General features: G+C 38.2%; 1 protein-coding gene across 1 annotated transcript in view; it reads right to left on the bottom strand.

The window, feature by feature from the left end:
- Nucleotides 1-582: 582 nt before the first annotated feature.
- Nucleotides 583-23,077, bottom strand: part of TMX4 (thioredoxin related transmembrane protein 4) — a 41,595-nt gene continuing 19,100 nt past the window's right edge. Inside the window, exons 3-8 of the mRNA XM_032142187.2 lie at nt 22,330-22,375; nt 20,562-20,690; nt 16,852-16,897; nt 6,434-6,535; nt 2,951-3,014; nt 583-1,784 (exon numbers count right to left, since the gene is read on the bottom strand). Coding sequence (XP_031998078.1) covers nt 1,417-1,784; nt 2,951-3,014; nt 6,434-6,535; nt 16,852-16,897; nt 20,562-20,690; nt 22,330-22,375 — 755 coding nt within the window. The 3' untranslated portion in view covers nt 583-1,416. The remainder of the gene's footprint in view (nt 1,785-2,950; nt 3,015-6,433; nt 6,536-16,851; nt 16,898-20,561; nt 20,691-22,329; nt 22,376-23,077) is intronic.

Genomic DNA, 23,077 nt, shown 5'->3' with positions numbered 1-23,077 from the left:
AACTTTTAGAATTTCATAAACCTCTACTCATTATTCTGTCTGGATCCAAGGGGCATAGAATCAACTTTAGGCATCTTTCGTATGCTTGGAATCTAATTTCATGAATTTATTCTAACTTTTAGGCATGTTTTGTATGCTTGGAATCTAATTTCATGGATTTATTCTAACACATAAATCAGGTAAGAGAGAAGTAGATGGATAGATTTTTTTTTTTTTAAAGAAATTAGCCTCCCTGGGTACTCACAGTAGATTGAGTATTGAGAGATTTACAAAGATATAATTCTTTGGAAGATTACAGAAGATGGAAACAAAATCAAATCTTTCACTTTCAGGTACTGGAGTTCATTAATTCTTTCACCAAAAGCACATCACTGAAGGAAAATCAGAAGTGGTTTTTTAGTTATTATTAAAGTAGTTCAAGACCCAGGGAACCCCTTGAGATGAAAACAAAACAAAACAAAACAAAACAAAACAGTATTCACCTTTCCTTCACAAGATTACCTTGTACTGGCAAGACTTAGAGGACTTCTGGCTTGAAAAATATTGCTAAGAAAACTTAAAAAAAAATCAACAACAACTATATTTTGGACAAAACAATTTTTTTTTTATCTGTCTTGTAAAATCCTTACTTCCTTTTGAGTCTCTGATGGCTGCAACATTTCATTTGAGATGTTTGGCAGTCATGGCTTCAGGGGTTATGGTTACTGATTATCTAAACCCCTTAGGTCAGAATAAACAAACACAGTTCATGTAAACCTGGCTGCTATTGGAGTCCTCTCACCAAGAGATAATAGTGAAGAGTGGAGAGTCCGAATGCCCATGGTGGAAAAGTTGGAAAAATTAAAGGTAAGAAATAAAACATAACACAGGAGATTCAGAGGGCTGGGATGACTTCTGAGCTGCTCTCTATACCCAAGGCCCTTTCAATTTCAAGCTGTAAAAGATTTTTCATGCACTGTGGTGCCTGATGTTTCTTGCAATTTGACAAAAATAAATACACAAGAAAAGGAAGCAAGGCTTCTACGTTACACTTTGAGGATGCTCCGGAGCCAAGGCTCCTGCTTGGCTTTCATTTCACAGGGCCTGCAGCCTTGTCTCTGGAAGGTGCTGATTAGGACTGGGAGTGGACTCCTCTGGTCAAGACTCTCTGACCCCTCCGTAAATGAACTTGCTCCCATCCCAGTCTCCAAACAAATCCCAACACTACATTTGTTTTTCTATATCCTGATTGTCACACCTGAAACACTCTCCTTAGTATACATGAGGCTTACTGCCATGAGACCAAATGACTAGACAGCATCTTTTAAGAGAGAAGCTTGCTCATTCAGGAAAAATTAAGGATTTGGTACAAACTGCAGGCCAGAGGGAAGCTGACATACTGTTTTGGTGCATATTCTTGAAAACGCGTCATTAAATCTACAGTCCCTTGTCAGCATGCTGACTTTTACGCTGCCTCAAGGAGTCTTCCACCACCTCTGTGTCAGCTGGGCAGGGTTGCTCAGAGATGCCTTCTTCAGCCTCTTCAGGCTCTACTTCCTCACGGGTCGCACTGTCCTCTCCTGGGGGCCCCTGGTCATTGGCCTCACTTCTCTCCTCATCCACGCCAGCAGCCAGGTTGTCCTCCTCCTCTTCCTCTGCTTCATCCTCATCGCCAAGATCTTCTTTCTCTTCTTCCTCATCTACAAGGCTGTCTTTGTTTTCTTCTTCATTTGAATCATCTTTTTCTTCCTCTGCATCCTGCAACTGTTCAGCCCTATGAGCCTCCTCTGACCTCCGATTCTGCTCTGTGGAGGGAAGAGGAATATCCTCTGAATAAACAATGGTAATTCAGTAATCAATTGAGTGTGTTTAGCTGTGAAATAAAAATAGAGGGTAAGTGACAGTTTTTTCTATCTTGAAGCTATGGTCACACAGGACAGATTCTCTGGTTGGCATCCTAGCCCCATTTAGGGCTTCTCCATCTGTCTCTGGAGATTTCACGGACCATAATGACTTCAGCAGGGCATGTGGGCAGCAAGGGCAAAGTTTCCTTTACGCTCTGTATTTTGTGTCCTGTAGAAAGCTCAGTGACCCTATTGGTCATGGTGATTGGTTCAGAAATGTGACAAGCTAAGCCACTCAAAGTACTCCCTAGGGGTTCTGGGCCAGAGTCAGGAGAAAAAGCCTGTTTTTCTTCAGGGATTTTTAAACAGAGAAAATGCGCAAGGACTATCAACAGCTCTTATGAAAAAGCCACAGAGAGAGAAACCTAACATCACTGGGGCCGCTCTTGAAGCTAGAATGTCCCTGGGCTTTTCAGTTATGTCAGCTAATAAATTTTCATTTGTTTTCCTAAAATGCTCGATATTGGGTTTCTATTACTTTTAAGAATTCTAAGAATCATATTTTCAAATTATCAATGGAAGTCTCAAAGCCTCAAAAACTTCAAGAACTAAAAAGAAACATGAGCTTATTTAAGCTCCCACATAAAATTCAACAATTAGAAAGTCTCATGAACATCTGTATGCAGTCTCAAAAATAGTCTGGAATAAAGACATGCAAATCCAGGGGCACCTGGCCCCAGAAGAAGTGTGGAGCAGTGCAAGGATTTGGGAAGACTGCTTTTAAAGGACTTAGGAGAGTTACTAGTACACAGCAGACTCAATATATATTGAGTTTCCCTTCTTCCCTTCTAGTTCTAGTTAGAATAAAGGAAAATATGACACTGATTAATGAAGAGCACATACTTAAAAAGAAAAAGCAATTGCCAAAATGAAATATTTCCTAATTTAAGAAAGGGAGAAAAATAATTTTGTTCAAATCTACCTAGAAAACATATTTTAAGAAATTTGGTAGTGATGATTTGGTCACCTAGTAAATCACAGAGAAAACCCACTATCTGTATGAGCACAAAAAGGCACATCACAGAATTCCAAAAACACTCTAGATCACAGGAGCTTATCATACTTACCAGAACGTTCAGATAAATGCCTTGGAAGTGGCACATAGAAACATTCTGATATTACCACCAAGACCTGGAAGGAAAAAAGTGATTTTACAGTGAATAGATAGGACATTTATTACCAAAGGGCCTCAAAATTAGGCCTTGCTTCTATAATCAGATATTCTTAGACTAATAATTAGCAGCTAGTCAAAAGTCTTCACAAGAGACAAGGATATAATTAAGAATTTCCTACTTTTCAAATGTGACATAATACAGGAAAATATTAATTTAGAAAGTGGTCACAAAGCCAAAAGTCTACAGAGAACCCACTATAAATAGATGAACCAAGCAGGTATAAGAAGATAGACACTATGAACCAAGTCTTTTAAAATACACTATTCTGGACAACCAAACCACTCTGTATATAGGCTGCCCCTCACCAATGCCCCTGATTGAATGCAAGAACATTTCACAAATGTTACAGCCAGCTGTGGGTGGGGAAGGATTGAGGATGACTTTGAAGGAGGAGGCATTTAATGCCCTGGGCAGTCAGGAGAGAACAGCAGCACCGCCTGGCTGCTCTAAGCTAAACTAAGTTGGGTCTCCATAGGGCCTCTTGGGTCCAGAGAAAGCCCTGAATGTCAAACTGAGGAGACCCAGGAGGTGGGGCAATGAGTTGCAGGAAGGCTTGGTGGGTTGGGGAACAATAAGCTCTAAGCCATTAAATCAATTTGAACAACAAAGAAAAAAAAAACATTCCATCTGAAATGATTCAGGTTTGAAAACCTTACCTTTTAATGTGATAGTTATATGTTTACTGGCTATTCCAGGACATAATGTTTTTTTCTGACTTTTTTATTTATAATTGACACACAGTAACTATATATACTGATGGGGTACAATGTGATGTTTCAATGCATGTATATACAGTATAATGATCAAATCAGGGTAATTACCATATCCATCACCTTAATTTATCCTACTCTTCTATTCTGGAAAATTGTACACTCAACAATTTTATCTCAGGTTTAGTCTAACTTACTCATTTAATTTTGACTCAGTTGGTGAGGTTACAAAAAAAAAAAAAAAACACAAAATTTAGATCCTAGCTTCCCAACAGACATGTCATCCTTCAAGGAGTCTGGGCCATTCAGAGCCAGCCTCAGGCAGCTTTGTCCCTCAGTATACCTTTACCCTGGCATGCTACACAAACATTCTCTATGTGGCTAAGATATGAAAACAATTGAGAAACACTTTTCTATCATCCTACAAGTTAATAAAAATGTCATTCTGGAATAGATGATTTAACATGGAATAAGAATGCAGCTGTTTCATATTGCATAACTCTCACAAAACAGAAGTTGAAAGTACATAAGAAATTAAAGGTTACTAAAGGCAAAAATTCTAGCAGTTGTGTGTTTAATATACTTAACAGTTATAGAAAAGGCATTCTGTGTGTGTGTGTGTGTGTGTGTGTGTATATATATATATATATATATTTTTTTTTTTTTTTTTTTGAGACAGGATCTAGCTCTGTCACCCAGGCTGGAGTACAGTGGCAAGATTATGGCTCACAGCAGCCTCAAACTCCTGGGATCAAGTGATCCTCCTCTCTCAGCCTCCCGAATAGCTGGGACTACAGGTGTGTGCCACCATGCCAGGCTAATTTTTGTATTTTTTGTAGAGACAGGGTTTTACCATGTTGCCGAGGCTAGTATCAAACTGCTGGGCTCAAATGATCCACCTGCCTCGGCCTCCCAGAGTGCCAGGATTACAGGCCTGAGCCACTGTGCCCAGCCTAAAACAGGCACTTTGAACACAGATATGTGTTTTGTTATTTTTTGGAAACTCATTAACAATGTATGAATCTTTTTAAATTTATGATTCATATGCTTTCAAATTATTATTTTGTTAATAAAGTTAATATTTTGTTAAATAAAGTTACTTTCTTATTAAGGAAGGGTAGTCTATCTCACTTAATCATTTGAACAGGCTAGAATCACTCTCTCCTTTCTTCAGGCCAAGCCTCCAATAACCTGTCTGCACTGATTATCTGAATCTAGGTTTCCAAAGGAATCTAAGGCGTAGGCAGGCAGGCCTGACTCAATTTCATGGACTTAAAGTCAACATCAAAAATAATATTCTAAAATTCTAAGCATTTTAGCTAGTCTTCCAACAGGTTCACACACAACCTACATTCCCTAGAACTCCATCACTGACTCGCCTAGGACCTCATACTGTTCCCCCTACAAGAACCTCACACTATGGTAGCCCCAAAATATATTGCTATAAAATCTAGCACCAGACAACAGATGGGAGAAGCACAGACAATCACATTCTATTTATATCCGGTGTTGAATCCCTTTAGATGAGAGCAATAGGGACATGTTAATTAGCAAAAAGATTAATGCAACAGAACAGAACATACCCAGGACCTAATGAAGGACATATACAGATATCTAAGTAAGTCCCATTCCTATCCCTGAAGTTAACATCAGGAGCCAAGTTTCAAAGATAAGCCATGATATGTATTAAGCACGTTCATGGAAAAGTCAAATCGAGCCTCCTTGGCCTCTTGGGGTTATGACTTACTATAAGTCAATTGTTGACATTCTTAAGAAGAACTTGCTAAAGAGCCAAGATTCATTATAAAATATAAGGAGAGACTTTAAGATAATCTTAGATAAGTCTGTTCTTTGACATAAATTTTTAGTAATCGTCAATTATTCCCATTACAGTGTTTAGGAACTATGTGATTAATATACAATATAAAGGTTTTTAAAAACTTTTTGGTTTAATTAGGGTTTAAAATGCAATCAAACTCATCAAGACTAGGTTAAGAGAAATAAAAAAATAACAAAAAGTACAACATGCTGAACATTTATAGTTGCCTATATAGTTAGATAAATAAATTTATTATTCAACTCTTGCCTGAAATACCAGGGGAGGAAATACACAGATATATACTGCATACTGATTTTCATGCCCAAAGAATAATTGTGTTGTTTTAACTGCATTATCTGTCTCAGGAAAACCAGAGTGTATGCATAAGCAGCTAGTCAGGATTAGTTTAACTGGAGGATAAGAACAACAACAACAAAAATCTTGCATCTACCCAAGGAATGAATTCAAAACACTGGCCTTATCACTACAGTGTTTTAATTAAGTAGGTAATGTGTGAAATCACAGCTGACTCAGTTGTCTTAGAAACTATCAATTCAAGTACGGTCTCTTTTTTTTTTTTTTTTTCTTTATCACTGTCTATAGTCTAGGCAGCACACATCTTCAAAATACTTAAGGGATAAGATTAGGGGATAAGAATTTAATAAATTTTCTATTATATTTCACATTACCATTGAAAGCAGTCTCAAATAAGCAAATGCTATTTAACTACTTAGATTACACAAAATACTATTTTTTTATGTGCTTTTTCTTTCTTGGCTGCCATTTAGTTGTACACGAAATCCATTTTGCCTTAAAGATAGAAAAAGGTTTGGTATTATCTCTTACCAGACCCATAAAAAGGCCAAAAACCAAGGTGGCTATGACGAAAAAGACGTAAGAACACCAAGCAGGAATTCCAAGGGTCACTGTGAAATAGTTGTGAAGATGCTGGAATCAGAAGAAAAAAATAAAATATTAATTTTTAAGAGAACCAAAAATATTTCAATCTCCCTCTCTAGCTGCTGTTTCTATATACACAGGTTCTCACAAAGGTTTATATATCTAAATGATTCTTAAAGAACAAGTCAATTTTATAATATTGGGAAACTGAGAGTAGTAATTAAGGTCATTACTAAAAAAAAAAGTTATATTTGCTTAGAGTTCATAATCTGGATAGAATTCTGGTAGAATCGTTTTGATAGTCCTTTCTTCCATCATGATGGATGCTTCTGGCCCTCCTCCCCTAATAAGTATATATATCTCAGTGGTTACTTATAATAGGGCATTCATTAAAAAAGTAAACTTTTTGGGCCTCTGACTTTTTAGTAAAACTAAATTATGACTTACAGAATGTCAACCATTTAAAATGTCTCCGTATCTCTTTTTTCTAATTAGACTCTCATTGCTCTACACCTATTTATCCTTTCAAAGTTTAGTAAATTACCAGAAAACATAAAATGTAACAGTAGACAAAAGAAACAGTTTTTCTGGTTAATTATGAGCAAATGAGATTCCAGCAGTCTTTGAATAGAGTGTATATCCCATCCCTTCATGCTTACTGTTCCCTAAGACTCTATTTGATGACAAACACTCTAAAAATGAGTGAAGGGACATAATCACAGCTAGAAAGTATTTACATGCTAAATCATAAAGAAATTAACAGATATGAACTTGCTATTTCAAAGTTAAAATCTACTTAGATGTAGAGTTGCAGGAGCCATGCTTCCTCACAATGACTTAGTCATTTGTTTAAGACCCTGACAGCTTCAAAAATGGCCATTAAAATTTAAGCAACTACTGGACACAGGATGACATGGCTCCAAATATCATCAGCAAGTGAGGTAATGACAATGACTTCCCTAGAACCAGTAAGGTTGATGAAAATGAGTCCAAGTTTCTATTTTAATTTCCTATTTCTCAAAATCTAAATCACTCCCATTGGTTCTTAGTTTATGTCAATGCAATTAAATAACATTTTATTCTGGCTTAATTTGGAATGATAAAGAAAAAAGCTTATAAACTGATTTAGCAAAATCTGAAGTATCTCTCTACAATTTCTTATTCAGCAGAAGAGATACAGCTAAAGACGCAGCCAGTATTTTAAACACTGACACACGGAATCAAAGTGTTCAATCAGTATTCATTAAATAAGGAAAAGATGCATCAAATGCCTGAGCTATTTATTCATAGGAAAGGCAAACACACTCTCAAATTGTAAAGCTGGCATCTGTCCTCTGTTGATGGCACTGGTCATCAGTGTGTGTTTTGCCAGGACAACTGTTTATTAAGAGTAACTTGGCTGGACGCGGTGACTCATGCCTGTAATCCCAGCACTTTGGGAGGCCGAGGCAGGCGGATCACGAGGTCAGGAGTTCGAGACCAGTCTGACTAACATGGTGAAACCCTGTCTCTACTAAAAATACAAAAATTAGCTGGGCGTAGTGGCAAGCGCCTGTAATCCTAGCTACTCAGGGGAACTGAGGCAGGAGAATTGCTTGAACCTGGGAGGCGGAGGGATTGGGCTGAGATAGCGCCACTGCACTCCAGCCTGGGCGACAGAGCAAGACTCCATCTCAAGGAAAAAAAAAAAAAAAAGTAACGTAGCATTTTACAACTCAGCAAGCAAAAGGCGTATTTGAGATATCAAAACATCATTTCATTGAAACTCTTTTCAAAGGAAGTTTTAAAATTTACTGTAGTTTCCTACTTTAGAAAATACTGTGTATTAAACTTATGCTTTTCTCGGAGGACTCAGTATCATCAAGATTAAACCCTGAAATGTGCCAAAGAATTAGAAGATGGTCAAAGTCAATCTGCCTCTGTGCCAACCCATGAATGTATTCTAGAACTTGCTTTGTAAGTATCTGCTGATTTATCTTACTCGTATGGTTAGGAAAAATAATGTGCAGTTTTAAGTCCTATACAGTATCTCATGCCCTTTCCGCAAAATAAATGATCAATGCAACTCTCAAGAAACTTTCTAAATTATTTTTTAATTTCATTAAATCATTTGCTTTTGCAGCATTGCATTCTGACTCAAACAGTACTTTCAAAACATTCTCTTATTTTAATAAGCTGCACTTCAATTTTCTTTTTTTTTATTTATAAAAGAAGTGTATGTTTTTTTTTTTTCCATTTGCTCTCACTTTATTTTTATTTTATTTTATTTTTTATTTTTTTTATTATACTTTAGGTTTTAGGGTACATGTGCACAATGTGCAGGTTTGTTACATATGTATCCATATGCCATGTTGATTTCCTGCACCCATTAGCTCGTCATTTAGCATTAGGTATATCTCCTAATGCTGTCCCCGCGCCCCCCACCCCCCATCCCACAACAGTACCCAGAATGTGATGTTCCCCTTCCTGTGTCCATGAGTTCTCATTGTTCAATTCCCACCTATGAGTGAGAACATGCGGTGTTTGGTTTTTTGTCCTTGCGATAGTTTACTGAGAATGATGTTTTCCAGTTTCATCCATGTCCCTACAAAGGACACGAACTCATCATTTTTTATGGCTGCATAGTATTGCATGGTGTATATGTGCCACATTTTCTTAATCCAGTCTATCGTTGTTGGACATTTGGGTTGGTTCCAAGTCTTTGCTATTGTGAATAGTGCCGCAATAAACATACGTGTGCATGTGTCTTCATAGCAGCATGATTTATACTCCTTTGGGTATATACCCAGTAATGGGATGGCTGGGTCAAATGGTATTTCTAGTTCTAGATCCCTGAGGAATCGCCACACTGACTTCCACAATGGTTGAACTAGTTTACAGTCCCACCAACAGTGTAAAAGTCTTCCTATTTCTCCACATCCTCTCCAGCACCTGTTGTTTCCTGATTTTTTAATGATGGCCATTCTAACTGGTGTGAGATGGTATCTCACTGTGGTTTTGATTTGCATTTCTCTGATGGCCAGTGATGATGAGCATTTCTTCATGTGTTTTCTGGCTGCATAAATGTCTTCTTTTGAGAAGTGTCTGTTCATGTCCTTTGCCCACTTTTTGATGGGGTTGTTTGTTTTTTTCTTGTAAATTTGTTTGAGTTCATTGTAGATTCTGGATATTAGCCCTTTGTCAGATGAGTAGGTTGCAAAAATTTTCTCCCATTCTGTAGGTTGCCTGTTCACTCTGATGGTAGTTTCTTTTGCTGTGCAGAAGCTCTTTAATGAGATCCCATTTGTCAATTTTGGCTTTTGTTGCCATTGCTTTTGGTGTTTTAGACATGAAGTCCTTGCCCACGCCTATGTCCTGAATGGTATTGCCTAGGTTTTCTTGTAGGATTTTAATGGTTTTAGGTCTAACATTTAAGTCTTTAATCCATCTTGAATTAATTTTTGTATAAGGTGTAAGGAAGGGATCCAGTTTCAGCTTTCTACATAGGGCTAGCCAGTTTTCCCAGCACCATTTATTAAATAGGGAATCCTTTCCCCATTTCTTGTTTTTGTCAGGTTTGTGTACCAATTTCCTCTTTAAAGGGATTTGAGTTTCTTGGAGAAACTCTGCCATCTTCTGGTCTTTTAGGTCATTATTAGTAACTATTCGTTAATCAGGTTGTACTTCCACAACTACAGATATAAATATTTATCTGTTTACTTTGTCTGAGTCTACAATGGCTTTAAAGCCCCTTATGAGTGTTAGGATTAGAGGTATCATGTCCTTGAAGTTTTGCTTTATATATGTTTCCAAAGAAATAGCTTATTAAATAAAACCCAATTCAGTTTTAGATCATTGTGTTTCCGTTTCTTTAATTACCAGGAAAAATGACAGTTTTCACTTGTGGAAAACTGATCCTTGTTCAATATTATATGTGCTTACCCCAAGGAAATATCCCATGCTGTTCACTGAAAATGCACAAAAATGTAACCTGATGGGCATGATACCTTATACTATTGTACTAGATGAATTAAGAAAGTATCTTACTCGGGCTGGGTGCAGTGGCTCACGCCTGTAATCCCAGCACTTTCGGAGGCCGAGGCAGGTGAATCATGAGGTCAGGAGTTCGAGACCAGCCTGGCCAATATGGTGAAACCCCATCTCTAACAAAAATGCAAAAATTAGTGGGGCGTGATGGCAGGCGCCTGTAGTCCCAGCTATTTGGGAGGCTGGGGCAGAAGAACTGCTTGAACCCGGGAGGCGGAGGTTGCAGTCAGCTGAGATCACCCCACTGCACTCCAGCCTGGGCGACACAGCGAGACTCTGTCTCAAAAAAAAAAAAAAAAAAAAAAAAAAGTATCTTAGTCTGTTCACTGAAAATGCACTAAAATGTCATCTGATGGGTGTGATACCTTATACCATCATAATACATCATTAAGTTAGAGCTAACTTTTGGCTACCTACATATTTGAGTGAGAAGATGAAATTAAAACATCATTACAACAGAATAAATGAGAAGAGCATTCTAATCAGTGGTCAGATAGACTTAAGGAAGACAGCCAAGACAAGGCCTCCATGCATCTGAGGTAGAGCCTTCCCTCCCTAGAAAGGCAAGCACTCCGTCTGGAAGTCTAAACTACTGCAGGTTGGATTAAATACTGCTTAGTCACACCTACTCGTCCAGCCCAGTGTTGCACAGTCTCATTCAAACCTAGACTGGCCCTGAAGGACACAGAGCCTTTGGATTTAGAGTGCACCTGTGTCATAGGATATACTCTCTGAGGAGTTCTGGAACAAGCCATTTATCTCTTTCAGACACAGATCAGAATCCCCAAAATATCTTCCCTGCAAGGAAACAGCTAGAAAAGACTCTCCAATGATGGGCAAGCGTTCACCTCTTTCATGCTTTAGCTCTCAGCACTTGTAACAAAACATAACCTTGCAGCCTCTTGTAGGATCTATGAAAGGTACCTTACAGATGTGCACCACTGTCTCACTATAACATTCTACAAAACATTCAAAACATTTTTATATGAAAAAAACATTGAGAAGAGACATGCTATGTAAATCACAGAAGAATGTTTTCAAGTTTTAAAATACACTTTGTTCTTCTCTAGTCTAAATCATGGCTTTTAATTCTCATCATCAGATATTTTAAATAAAGCCTTAAGTCTTCTGTGACGTCATTCTAATAAAAAGGGAAGGTAGCATCTATCACACGGATTGTCCTCCCAAGGATGCAGCACATCTTATTTTAGCTAAAATCTGCCATATGCCTACATCCTCTCAAAACAACAGTAACATTTAGGAAAGGGAAGTTACATCCTATATTATCAGTGAGCAGCAGAGATTCACCAAATTCAATAAAAAATGCTTGAAATACATTTAAATGCTAAACTTAGTTTGCAAAAGCATATACAGGTTGAGTATCCCTTATTCCAAAGGCTTGGGACCAGACATGCTTCAGATTTCTGATTTTTTCAGATTTTTGCATTACACTTACCAGGTGAGCATCACAAACCCAAAAATCGGAAATTCAAAATGCTCCAGTGAGCACTTCCTTTAAGTGTCATGTTGGTGCTCAAACAGTTTCAGATTATGGAACATTTTGGATTTTGGATTTTTGGATTTGGGGATGCTCAACCTATATGTTGAGCGACTGCCACGGAACCCTATTTTAAGCCTGCTATCAGCATTGGCTAAAAAAAATAACAAAAAGTATTCCATGTTGGCTATAAAGAGAAGGGAAAAGTAAAATAATGAAGACAATAATGATTAATACATATAACTAACAAAAAGCAGTTATCAAGCATATTAACTAGGTACCAGATTCTGCACTAGGCACTCAAAGGGTTCTAGGAACAAGTCTATGGCAGGAAAACAAAATAGGATTCAGGGGCCTACACACAAGGTGTGAAACAATGATGCGTTTCTGGAACAGAAGGATAGTGCCACTCTATAGCACTGTAGCCAACTGTGAAAAGAGGGAAGACAGAATACTGGACAGTCTCTCTTCACACATGTGCCACACACAAAACCCAAGGACTTCTAATCCTAACTATGCCACCAGACTTGGCAGTGATGCTTCCTGAAGTTCAATCTTCTGCACATTGCTTTTATGATATTCACCTCACCTTGTACCATCCATTAGAGTATTAACATTTTTCATTTAGTCACTTTAAGTTGCATACAATTTTAAAGAAATTGGATATTGCTACTATAATATAAAATCAAAATCAATTTTGTCCTTTGAAGATGTCAACTCTCTGAGAAACTCCTCTAACTGTCCCATCTCCTAGGCCTCAGTGACTCCATCTGTGAGATGGGTAAAATGTTGAGACTATCTGTGAGGATAGATATTAACAGCTAATGAGGTAATTACTTCTGTGAGTTTATATAAAAATTAAAATTACAGGTGAGCGCCATCGTGACTGAATTGGAAAGAAAATTTAAATTTAGTGATGGAAAGAACACTGGAGATCATCTACTCTTGTCAATATTGTGGTATGAATGACATATCGAGGATCCCTGGGATTCAGGGTAACAGCAGGAAGCTGACAGGAACTGCCTCATAAGACTATTCAAGGGACTTTCTCACCTCAAGGGTTCACTCAGGCAAGAACATAGGGGAGGTTGGTATAAACTTAAGAAGTCCAAATGCAAACCAAACCAACTCCTGAGTTGATAGGAATTCGGCCATGTGAATGTCTCATCACCAGGGGATCCTAGAATCTTGAGGACCAGATTTTATCTCCAGAATGTGCGACCTAGCAAGTTGGCTTCACTTCTAAGGCAGAAAGAAACTCAAGCCCCTTAAGGAATCACTAATTCAGTAGACTCTGATCTTCTAGATATATCTCTGATCTTCTAGACATCTTCTAGATAATTGCTAGTTCAATAGGCTGTGATCTAAATATATTGTTTTCATTTTTTCATTACAGAAAAAAACAGAAGTTATAGAAAAAAGGTTTTTAAAAATCACCCATATCAAACTACTGTTGATCTCTTTCTAAGCATTTTCCTATATACACACAAAAATGCCATATGAACATCCATTATACTGTTTTGTTATCTTCCCTGTAGATATGCTTAACATCTAACCAGCTACCCATCCAGGGAAGACTGTTGCTGAGGAAAGACTGATTTCTATCTGTATATGTATCCAGATATTTCAGTAGGATAAAGAGACTATGGATAGGCATAAACAATCTTGTCTCACTGGCATTAGCCATTCTACGTCTTTCTTTCTTCCACTTTTTAAATCTTCTTTCTCTGAGACTTTACACTTTTTTGGTTCCACCTCCCATCCCTAGTCTATTTCTGTCTCACCATGTACAGCTGTTTCTTCTGTTCATTATTAATATATTTGCATTGTAGTTTCATATGATCTAGACATGAGTTAAAAAACAATTAAGTTTGCCACAATTATACATTGAACATTGATTTGAAGAACTCTGACTAAAGGAAGAGTCAGCTGAATGAGCTAACTGAGCAGGTAGGGCAGTCAGCTGGAAGGATTGGCTGAGTAAGTGGCTCTATAAAGACAGGAAGGCAAGACCATAACTAAAGGTGGAAGTGGGAACCAGAGACCTGATGGGTAGCCAAGGACTGGGTCTCTTCAGGTCAGAGATTATATACCTTATAAATAGGAGGACAAGAGCCAAATTCTAGAAATACAGGTGGCAAGAGACCTACCTAGAGATTTGATGAAAGGATGGGACTTATTTCTAAGAATAAACCACAAAAGTTGGCAAGAGGCTTGGGGAGGCTACATGCTGATATGGAGGGCAGTATCAGATTTCACAAATTATTAAGGTAATGTACACACATACACACACACACACACACACACACGGAGATCAAAATAACACTGTATCATTTGCGTTCTTTTATGTGCAACTCTCTTCCATTCCCCTACATACACACACCCTACAATCAGGACAAATGTTTTAGTGATCCCAATAAATATAAATGGATTAAATTCATCAGTTAAAAGAATTATTTCCTGCTATATACTTTTTATAAGATTTACTTAAAACATAATAAAAAGGTTGAAAATAGAAAAATTATTCCATGCAAACGCTTATAAAAAAGGAAAAATATGGTATTAATACTAGATAAAACTATTTTACAATTATACATTTATATAATTGTACATTTTACATTCTACATTTTACAATTATAAAATGTAATTACTTGTGTGCCAAATTTTAGTTTATCTTTTTTTTTTTTTTTTTGAGAAGGAGTCTTGCTCTTTCACCCATGCTGGAGTGCAGTGGCGCGATCTCGGCTCACTGCAGGCTCCGCCCCCCTGGGGTTCACGCCATTCTCCTGCCTCAACTTCCCACGTGGCTGGGACTACAGGCGCCCGCCACCTCGCCCGGCTAATTTTTTGTATTTTTAGTAGAGACGGGGTTTCACCATGTTAGCCAGGGTGGTCTCGATCTCCTGACCTCGTGATCCGCCCACCTCGGCCTCCCAAAGTGCTGGGATTACAGGTGTGAGCCACCGTGCCCTGCCTAGTTTATCTTATAAAATGATCATTTTTGGTTCCTTTTGGAAATATCTGGAAAGAAATTATAAATATACATTTATATAACACATATATTCTACTTCTCAATCATTAAGAAAAACATTTTCATTCGTTATTCAGAAATGGATCACATCCTATTCTCCAAATGGCTCTTTCTCTCCAGTTTAATGCATCCACACAGAATACATTTGTGTTGCCCATAGCTGGGCACTGTGTGTACAAAGATAAAACACCCACTCCTGGCCTTGACACACTCTAAATGTTACACATTGTAATCATCTGCATGACATAATGAAAAACTGTAACTCCTTATTTAAACTTGTTTATCTAAGCTCCAAATTACAAGCTATATGAGGTCTGAGTCATTATGTATCTTCCCTGCTATCGTCTTTGAAAGTAAAACTTCTCTTTTACAGTCAATGAAGGCCATAATCAGCTTCCATCTAAGCTCTTCTTAACCTGCAGAACAAATTCTATTGCACTTATCATAGATTTGGTGCTAAAATTTCACAGTCAATGCTGCCTGACAACCATCTATTACAACTTTTCTGTTGAATTAGACAGTATAATGCTACACGGCTCAAACAGCCGGCAGGCTACATGACTTTGTCAATCTTTAATATCGACATACTGCAAAAGGCAGAATCTCTTTTCAATTCCCAGTTTGCAATTCATAATTCTTAGCCCTTGATTAAAGTTCTCACCAATGTTAAGAAAGCAGCAGAAGGAAACCACATGAAACTCAAACTATCTGGAGAGGGGGGAAATATTAGTTATTGTTTACTGTGATAGACAAATGCCAAAAAAGTTAAATTTTAACCTGAAAGACTGAAACCAAGTCTTCAATTAGCCTCTGTTGTAAAAAACAACCAAAAAACCTTGTGGTAGGTATTCTATCTCACAAGGCAGAATATAAATGGAACTGAGAAAGTAGAATACAAAAGGTTTTTCTTAAATGTCTTTCAACATATATGAATGTGTATGAGAAACAGAGTCTTCACAAACTCTTTGAATATTACGTTCCAAACATGACACCATAACCTACAATCACAGCATAGAAAAGACATATATAGGGAGACTCGCTTCTAAGACTTTTTGAAATATTTTGAGCTATATTTAACTCCAGAGCAATTCTGTTCAATCTGGTTGGATTTAGTCTTCCCCTACAGAGAAGGGAAATAACAGGTTATGGGACATATTCAACATTATATAATGGTACAAAAATTAAACCTGAATAACAATTTTAACCCACTGACATGACTCAGAGAAATTATGCGATCACATATAGCAGGGGTCTACTACTTAAAGGCCAGACTGTAAACATTACAGGCTTGTGAGCCACAATTCTGTGTCTGTCACAACTATTCAACTGTACCATTGTAGCATGGAAGCAGTCATAGACAATAGGTAATGAATAAATGTAGGTGTGTTCCAATAAAATTTTATTTACAAAAACAGGTAGCCCATCCACAGGCTAGAGTTTGTTAACCCCTGACATACAGAACTACTTTCAGGCTTAGACAATCTTTCCTTTGTAGGGAAATATGCCTACAAAGAAATACATAAGATAAAGTAAAATCACATAAGCCCTTTTGCTTGGATGAAAGACTCCATCACTGATTTAAAAAAATAAGACTTTGACACAGTAGTTACAGGTTCCTGTTTAGATTATGCCCTTCTACATGAAGACATTACCACTGGAAACCCCACATGAGAGTAGGTGCATGGCTTAAGAAAAAAAGTGAAATTATAAATGTACTTATAAATGTTTGTTTTCCTATTGCTTAAAAGCTGTATTTTTATTCTTAACTACCTCTCTGCAAATATAAATGTTTTATTTAAGATTACTTACCCATATTTTGCCAGAGATGCTAAAAAGACCAGCCATTCCAGACATCCTTAAAAAAAAATAAAGAGAAGAAACAGTGATCATATATACTATTTTAAAAAAAATGAAAATCAGGTCAGGAGGACTGGTCCTTTTCCCTCTACTTCTTGCTAAATATTGCCCCCTCTCCCAGATTCATATCTGTTCTTACAGAGCTTAGATTAAGTGGCTATCATTTGCATCACTCTGCTGCAAATCTATTCCAACTCCTTGGTCCTTTCTCCTTTCATTGTTCCTACCTGGCAAAAATCTCAACCCTGAGCAGCTGAATGTCTCTGGGGAAAAAACATCACATAACCAGATGACAGTTCTCCCAAACCTAAGTGGACACTTAATACTGTCCAGCATTTTCTAAGCTCTAACTAAGATAACAGCTCATTTCCTTTTCCTTCTCTTCAAAACTTACACATCTTCCCATCCCCATGTACTCTCAGCTAACAAGCACTCCTCATGTCACTGTGAAATCAGAAGCCACCATGTGATCTCTCTCATCTTCCCGTTACCAAATCTGAGCCTGGCGTCCACCTGCATCCACCTTCTCTTGTTACGACAGGGAAAGTCTAACTCTCCTATCACAGTCCAATTCCTCCACTTGGTGCCTTGGATCCTATCCATTTTGTCTTATTAGGACTTGGTTCTTTCTCTCATCCTCCCTTCCTGCACGAGCAACTTCTCTCTCTCCTAGAACAGTCTCACTGGCATATAAACATGCTCTACTCTCTTTTACCTTTTAAAAAGAGTATCCCTGGACCTCACATGATCCTCCAGCTTCACAGACAAATTTCTCCAGATTACTCTACACACGCTGTTGCTTCTTTACTGTGCCTTTAATCCATTCAAATCTGGCTTCCAGCCTCACCACTACAGGAACACTGATTGTCAAGGCCACGATGACCTCACCATGCTTCATTCAATGTCCATGTCTCAGACTTGATCTCCCTTTGCCTCTTGGTAACATGGGATACAAGAGACGACGCCCTTCTTCTTGAACACTCTCATTTGGCTTCTGGAAAATGGCAGACCTTGGTTTTCATGGTGCCTCTCTGGTACTCATTTTCAGTTTCCTTTGGCTGACTTCTCAACACAGGTTCTTAATTTGGGGGTGGCCCATGACTCATCCCCAAGTATTCTTCTCTTTTTCCATCTTTCTAGGTGTTCTCCTCACCTCAACATTGTCTGTAGGTTTTTTGTGTTCCTGAATTCTTCATGGGGACCCACTTCCATGCATCTGATATGCTTTGAATCTGTATTCCCACCCAAATCATATGTTCAATTTGTGAGATATGATAAGGTTTCTCTTCAAATAGCCTAATCAATCTTTTAATTCAGAGCTAACCACCCCCTCTCTTTTTTTCCTTTTTCCTTTCTGCCTTTGTTAAATGCCCAGGCACGCCACAGTACCAGGCGTTATCAGTACCAGCTCACATTCCTTTCCTTATTTAAAAAAAAAAAAAAAAAAAAAAAACTAACTTTCTGACTCACTGCAGACACCTTTCCCCTTTCCTCTTTCTTTTACGTGCCCACCTTATCTAAAAAAAATTCAAATGTTTAGCCAACTAAAATTAGTTTAGATTATACACCTGACCCCGGACAATAAAAAAAGGATACAGGGGCAAGACTTGCATCAAAAATAAAGGCTCTTGTACCCCTTTGTTCAAGTGTGCTCTCATGGCGACTGGCCAAAAAGGCACCCCTCTGCGCAAAAATAAAATTGCTTTGCTAAATATCCTTTGTTCAAGTGTTCAATTTCCTTAAAATTGTAAGGGTTATTCCTAACAAATTGTAATCCCTAATGCTGGAGGTGGGGTCTGGTGGAAAGAGATTGGATCATGGGGGCGGATTCTCATGAATAGTTTAGCACCATCCTCTTGGTGCTGTTCTCTTGACAGTGAGTGAGCTCTCAGGAGCTCTGTGGTGCCTCCATCCTTCTCTCTTGCTCCTACTCTGGCCATGTGATGTTACGTGCTTCCCTTTTGCATTCCACCATGATTATAAGTTTCCTCAAGCCTCCCCAGAAGCCAAGCAGATGCCAGCATCATCCTTCCTGTACAGCCTGTAGAACCAAGAGCCAATTAAACATCTTTTCTTTATAAATTACCCAGTCTCAAGTATTCCTTTATAGCAATGCAAGAATGGACTAATACAGCATCCAACGTGACAGTTCTACAAAGTCTGCATCTCAAACCCAACAAGTTTTACACAGAATCCTTAATTTTCTCTTGCCCAAGGCAATAACAAGTACCAGGATCCATCATGTACTCAAACCAGAAACGTCTAAGTTTTTATTAACGAAGACTTCTTCTCCTTCACCTTGGCCAAGCCTACCTTCAAAACATATTTTAAATCCACTCAGCCTCTCCATCGCCACATCCCCACTGCCGCCACCTGACACAAGCTACCACTCTAAGGCTCGACTGACTTCATCCATTCTTGCCCTCTCCAATCTCCTCTCCTAAGGGTCACCTTCTCCTTGTGTGTGCTGATAACTTCCAACTTCTTTCCTGTGGCCACAGGCGCTGCATGATCTGGCTTCAGCCTGATCCTCTTACTCAGCTCATACTACATTCCCTTTCACTATGCTTGACCCTGGTCACCATTCTGCTCCGTAAGTACACCAAGCTCCTTTCCAAACTGGGGCTTATGCATATGCCATACCCATTCCTGGGAATAATCTACCCTCTGCTCTTTGCCTAAGCTAGTTCCTTCCATCCTTCAGATCTCACCTGGAGGCCTCCCTTCAGAGAAACGTCTCCTACTCCCTCCATCTAGAAGAGCAGGTCCATAACCCCATAGCTATCCCCCGTTCTTTGTAAAATATGTTGTTGTGTTTTTTATCCGCCCTTGTCCCGGCTATGACTCTCTGTACCTGAGGTGAATGTCTGTCTTGTTCAGTGTTGAATACCTCGCACCTAGAAAAGTATCTGGCTAAATCAGTGTTCAAATGGTTGTAGAATGAAATGCAAGAGGAGTTATTTTTAGAGTAAGCTATGTGTTTCCTTAATATTAATATAGATGCCACTAGATGATTTACTCCTGAAATATTGCTTGATTTGCTCCTTTTTCAGTAGGGAAATTTCTTACACTTGTATATACTAATATAAAATTATCTATATATATGACAATCCACTCAAAATTAAAACCAACCGTGGAAAAAGTTGTTATTGTTTGGCCTAATCTACCTCACCAAGTATTACACAGTTTGCCATCAAGGCCACAGCTATCCCCTGTGGTATTCTGCTAGGCAGCCAAAGACTCTACAGGTTTTGTTTTCCACATAATACATAATAGCAATTCCTTCATAAACTATAATTCAATAAAGAGTTACTCCTCTGTCTCATCAATAACTTAAAAGGAAGAAAGAATGGTAAATCACGTTCAATACCATATTTTGTAAAGAGAAAAATAGTCATTGTGGCTTAGTGCAAAAGCTGGAAAAGAGGCATTCTGTAACCCACTCAAATCTGGCTACTTAATTCCCAGTATACTAAAAACCAGCTGAAACATATGTGGGTCACAAAATCAGAAACACTGCATGGGCTAAGCATGGCCATGAGTAATCTGGGTAATCAGAAGTAAATGCGAAGAAAAACATAGGCTTTTTCGAGACCCACAGGCTATTAACTTAAAACCTCCTGTTTTATTAAAAACACCTTGTCATTAAAAAATTAAGTTACGTTAGAGAAGCCGGGGATTTCCAGCCAGTCAGAGGCTCAACTGATTGCCATTTCTTCTCTAAGATATAATTCTGCAGGTCTTCGAAGATTCCTGGGCCACGATAACGGCGGAATATCCCATCCTTTGCACTATAAATTATGAAAACAAGTAGAAAGCAAATGCATTAAAATAACAGATGTTACAGATAATAAAAATTAAAATAGCTATCGGTGATACATCTGAACGCCACTTCAATTTTAAATTGACTCAATTGAAAACTATATGTAGACATAAATCAGAAAGTGTTAATAAGCTTTATTACAAGTGAGAAATCCAAACCTAAAAGCGTTAACAGTCTATGTTATCACCGTACAATGTGTGACTAAAAGCAGAGTTCTTGGCAGTGTTTAATATGCCAAGTTACTTTTTATTATTTTCGCTACCAATTACTTTAATTTTTCTCTTACAATAGCAAAACAGCCATTGTTATCAAGTTTAAAACATTGTATCCACATTTTCAAATTCATGTCATTCAAGGCCCTCTCCTCAAACATCAACAAAAAACCTCATACCCCCCTTCAACCTGGCCTCCCTCTCACCTACTTGCTGCAATCAGGGCCCCCAGGGAAGAGTCTAGCCTTGCTGTTTTCTCCTCTTTATGTCTCGTTCACTACTTGGTGCAACTGGGGGTTCTGCTCCCTGGACTCCCTTGAAACCACTCATATTGGGGGTCTCCAATGACCCCTAAGTGCCGTATCCATTTCTGTTTCCTTCACCTGTTACTGGCATTGTTCATTCACTGCTGAATACCACTTCCTTCTTCCTTTGGCCTGGCTTTCACGACAGGCGCTCTCTGGACTTCTTCCTACTGCTCGGAGCACTCCTTCTCCATTTCCTTCACTCACTGTTTTCCTTTGCAGATGTCCTGATGTTGGCCAATCCCAGGTTCCATCCTTGACCTGCTTCCCTTCCCCACCATACGTGTTCTCTCTAGATACATTTCAATTGTTATTTACCTCAATGCTGAGGAATTCTCAATATGTATCTCCAGTCTAGATCTTTCTTCTGAACTCTGGATCCTGACATCAAATTGTACCTAGACTTCTCCATTTGGAACTGGCAAGGGCAAGTCACACTTATCTTTTGGATTTTTGTCTCTATCTTCCAAACCTCCTCTTAGTTTAATGGCTCCTAATCTTGAAGGCAGGCAATAGCTTTTACTAGTTAGTTACACATGGCCTGTTGGTAGTCATAGACTCTTCCTTCCCATGGCTAATCAATCACCAAGTCCCACTGATCCTACCTCCTACGTATCTCCGGAATCCACTACTTTGTCTTTCCCCTGCCTGTACCTGAGTCTCTCTGGCCTCATCACTCAGCATGATCCAGCTATACCTGTGGCCCAGCCATAAAGAACTATTTCGAAGTTCTCAAAAGGTAGCTCATTCTCTCTTGGGCTTTTTAATGCTATCTCCTTTAACTGGAAAGGCTTTCCCTACCTTGTTGGCTTAATGCATTCCTACTCAGATATTAAGAATTACCCCACCTCTGATATCACCAGAGAAATCTCTGACTTCTCCTGCCCACCTACCCCTGACATTAGGACCTCCGTCTCTGCAGCAGTCCAGGAAAGCTTCTCTTGTCACAGCTCTCACTCAGAGCACACCAGCCTTGTTTCCCTCACATGTTAAGCTGAATGAGTGGCGGTCATGGAAGACAACTTAGAATTCCCAGTACACATCTATTGATTTCTAATCTTTGCAAGATTAGAAGATTATTTAAACTTACTGAAAAAATGCTGGGAGAGTGGTGACAAAGAAGCGGCCACTCAAACCTACAAGAAGCATAAACAGAACAAAAGTTACACTTAAGTCCTCCAAAAAAAGCAATAATCACATTATTAAAATCATTGCAATTATTGATTCACATTTACCATTTTCTCTGACTTACAGAGATTTCATTTCTACCCATTTTTATTACCTAACACTTTCTAGTAACTGACATACAACTTGCATCACTTGGATTTTAAGAAGGCTGAAAGGATAGGATTTAGAGTCATGCAAACTAGGGTTTTGCAAAGTTAAATACCAACTTCCCCATTTACTAACTTTGTAACTTTAGATTTAACTTTCTTAGTCTCAGTCACCTTTTTTCTGTAAAATGGGTATATAAAAGCCTAACTTAATGGTTCTAAAGTTAGATTAGGGCAAGTATTATTAGGCTTAGCATGGTGCTGGGTACATAGTGAAGGACTCAACAAGCTATAAGTATGATTACATCAGTTATCAGTTTAAAAAGAATAAGTAATATGAAATGCTTAAGATCATATATAATGTTTGTACATTTATAAAATCTGTAAGTACTGTAAAGGGAATATATGTATGTGAAAAATATTTTTTCCAATTTGTTTTAGCAAACCTTTACTGAACACTAAGTACACATCAAATGCTATGCTATGTGCATGTAAAGACAAAGATAAATAAAACCCTTAGTACCTCAACAAATATTTAGCAAGCACCTTCTTTGTTCCAGAGAC

The sequence above is a fragment of the Hylobates moloch genome, unplaced genomic scaffold, assembly GCF_009828535.3.
Source record: "Hylobates moloch isolate HMO894 unplaced genomic scaffold, HMol_V3 SCAFFOLD_21, whole genome shotgun sequence".
Lineage (NCBI taxonomy): Eukaryota > Metazoa > Chordata > Mammalia > Primates > Hylobatidae > Hylobates > Hylobates moloch.
This window is presented reverse-complemented; position numbering and strand designations above follow the sequence as displayed.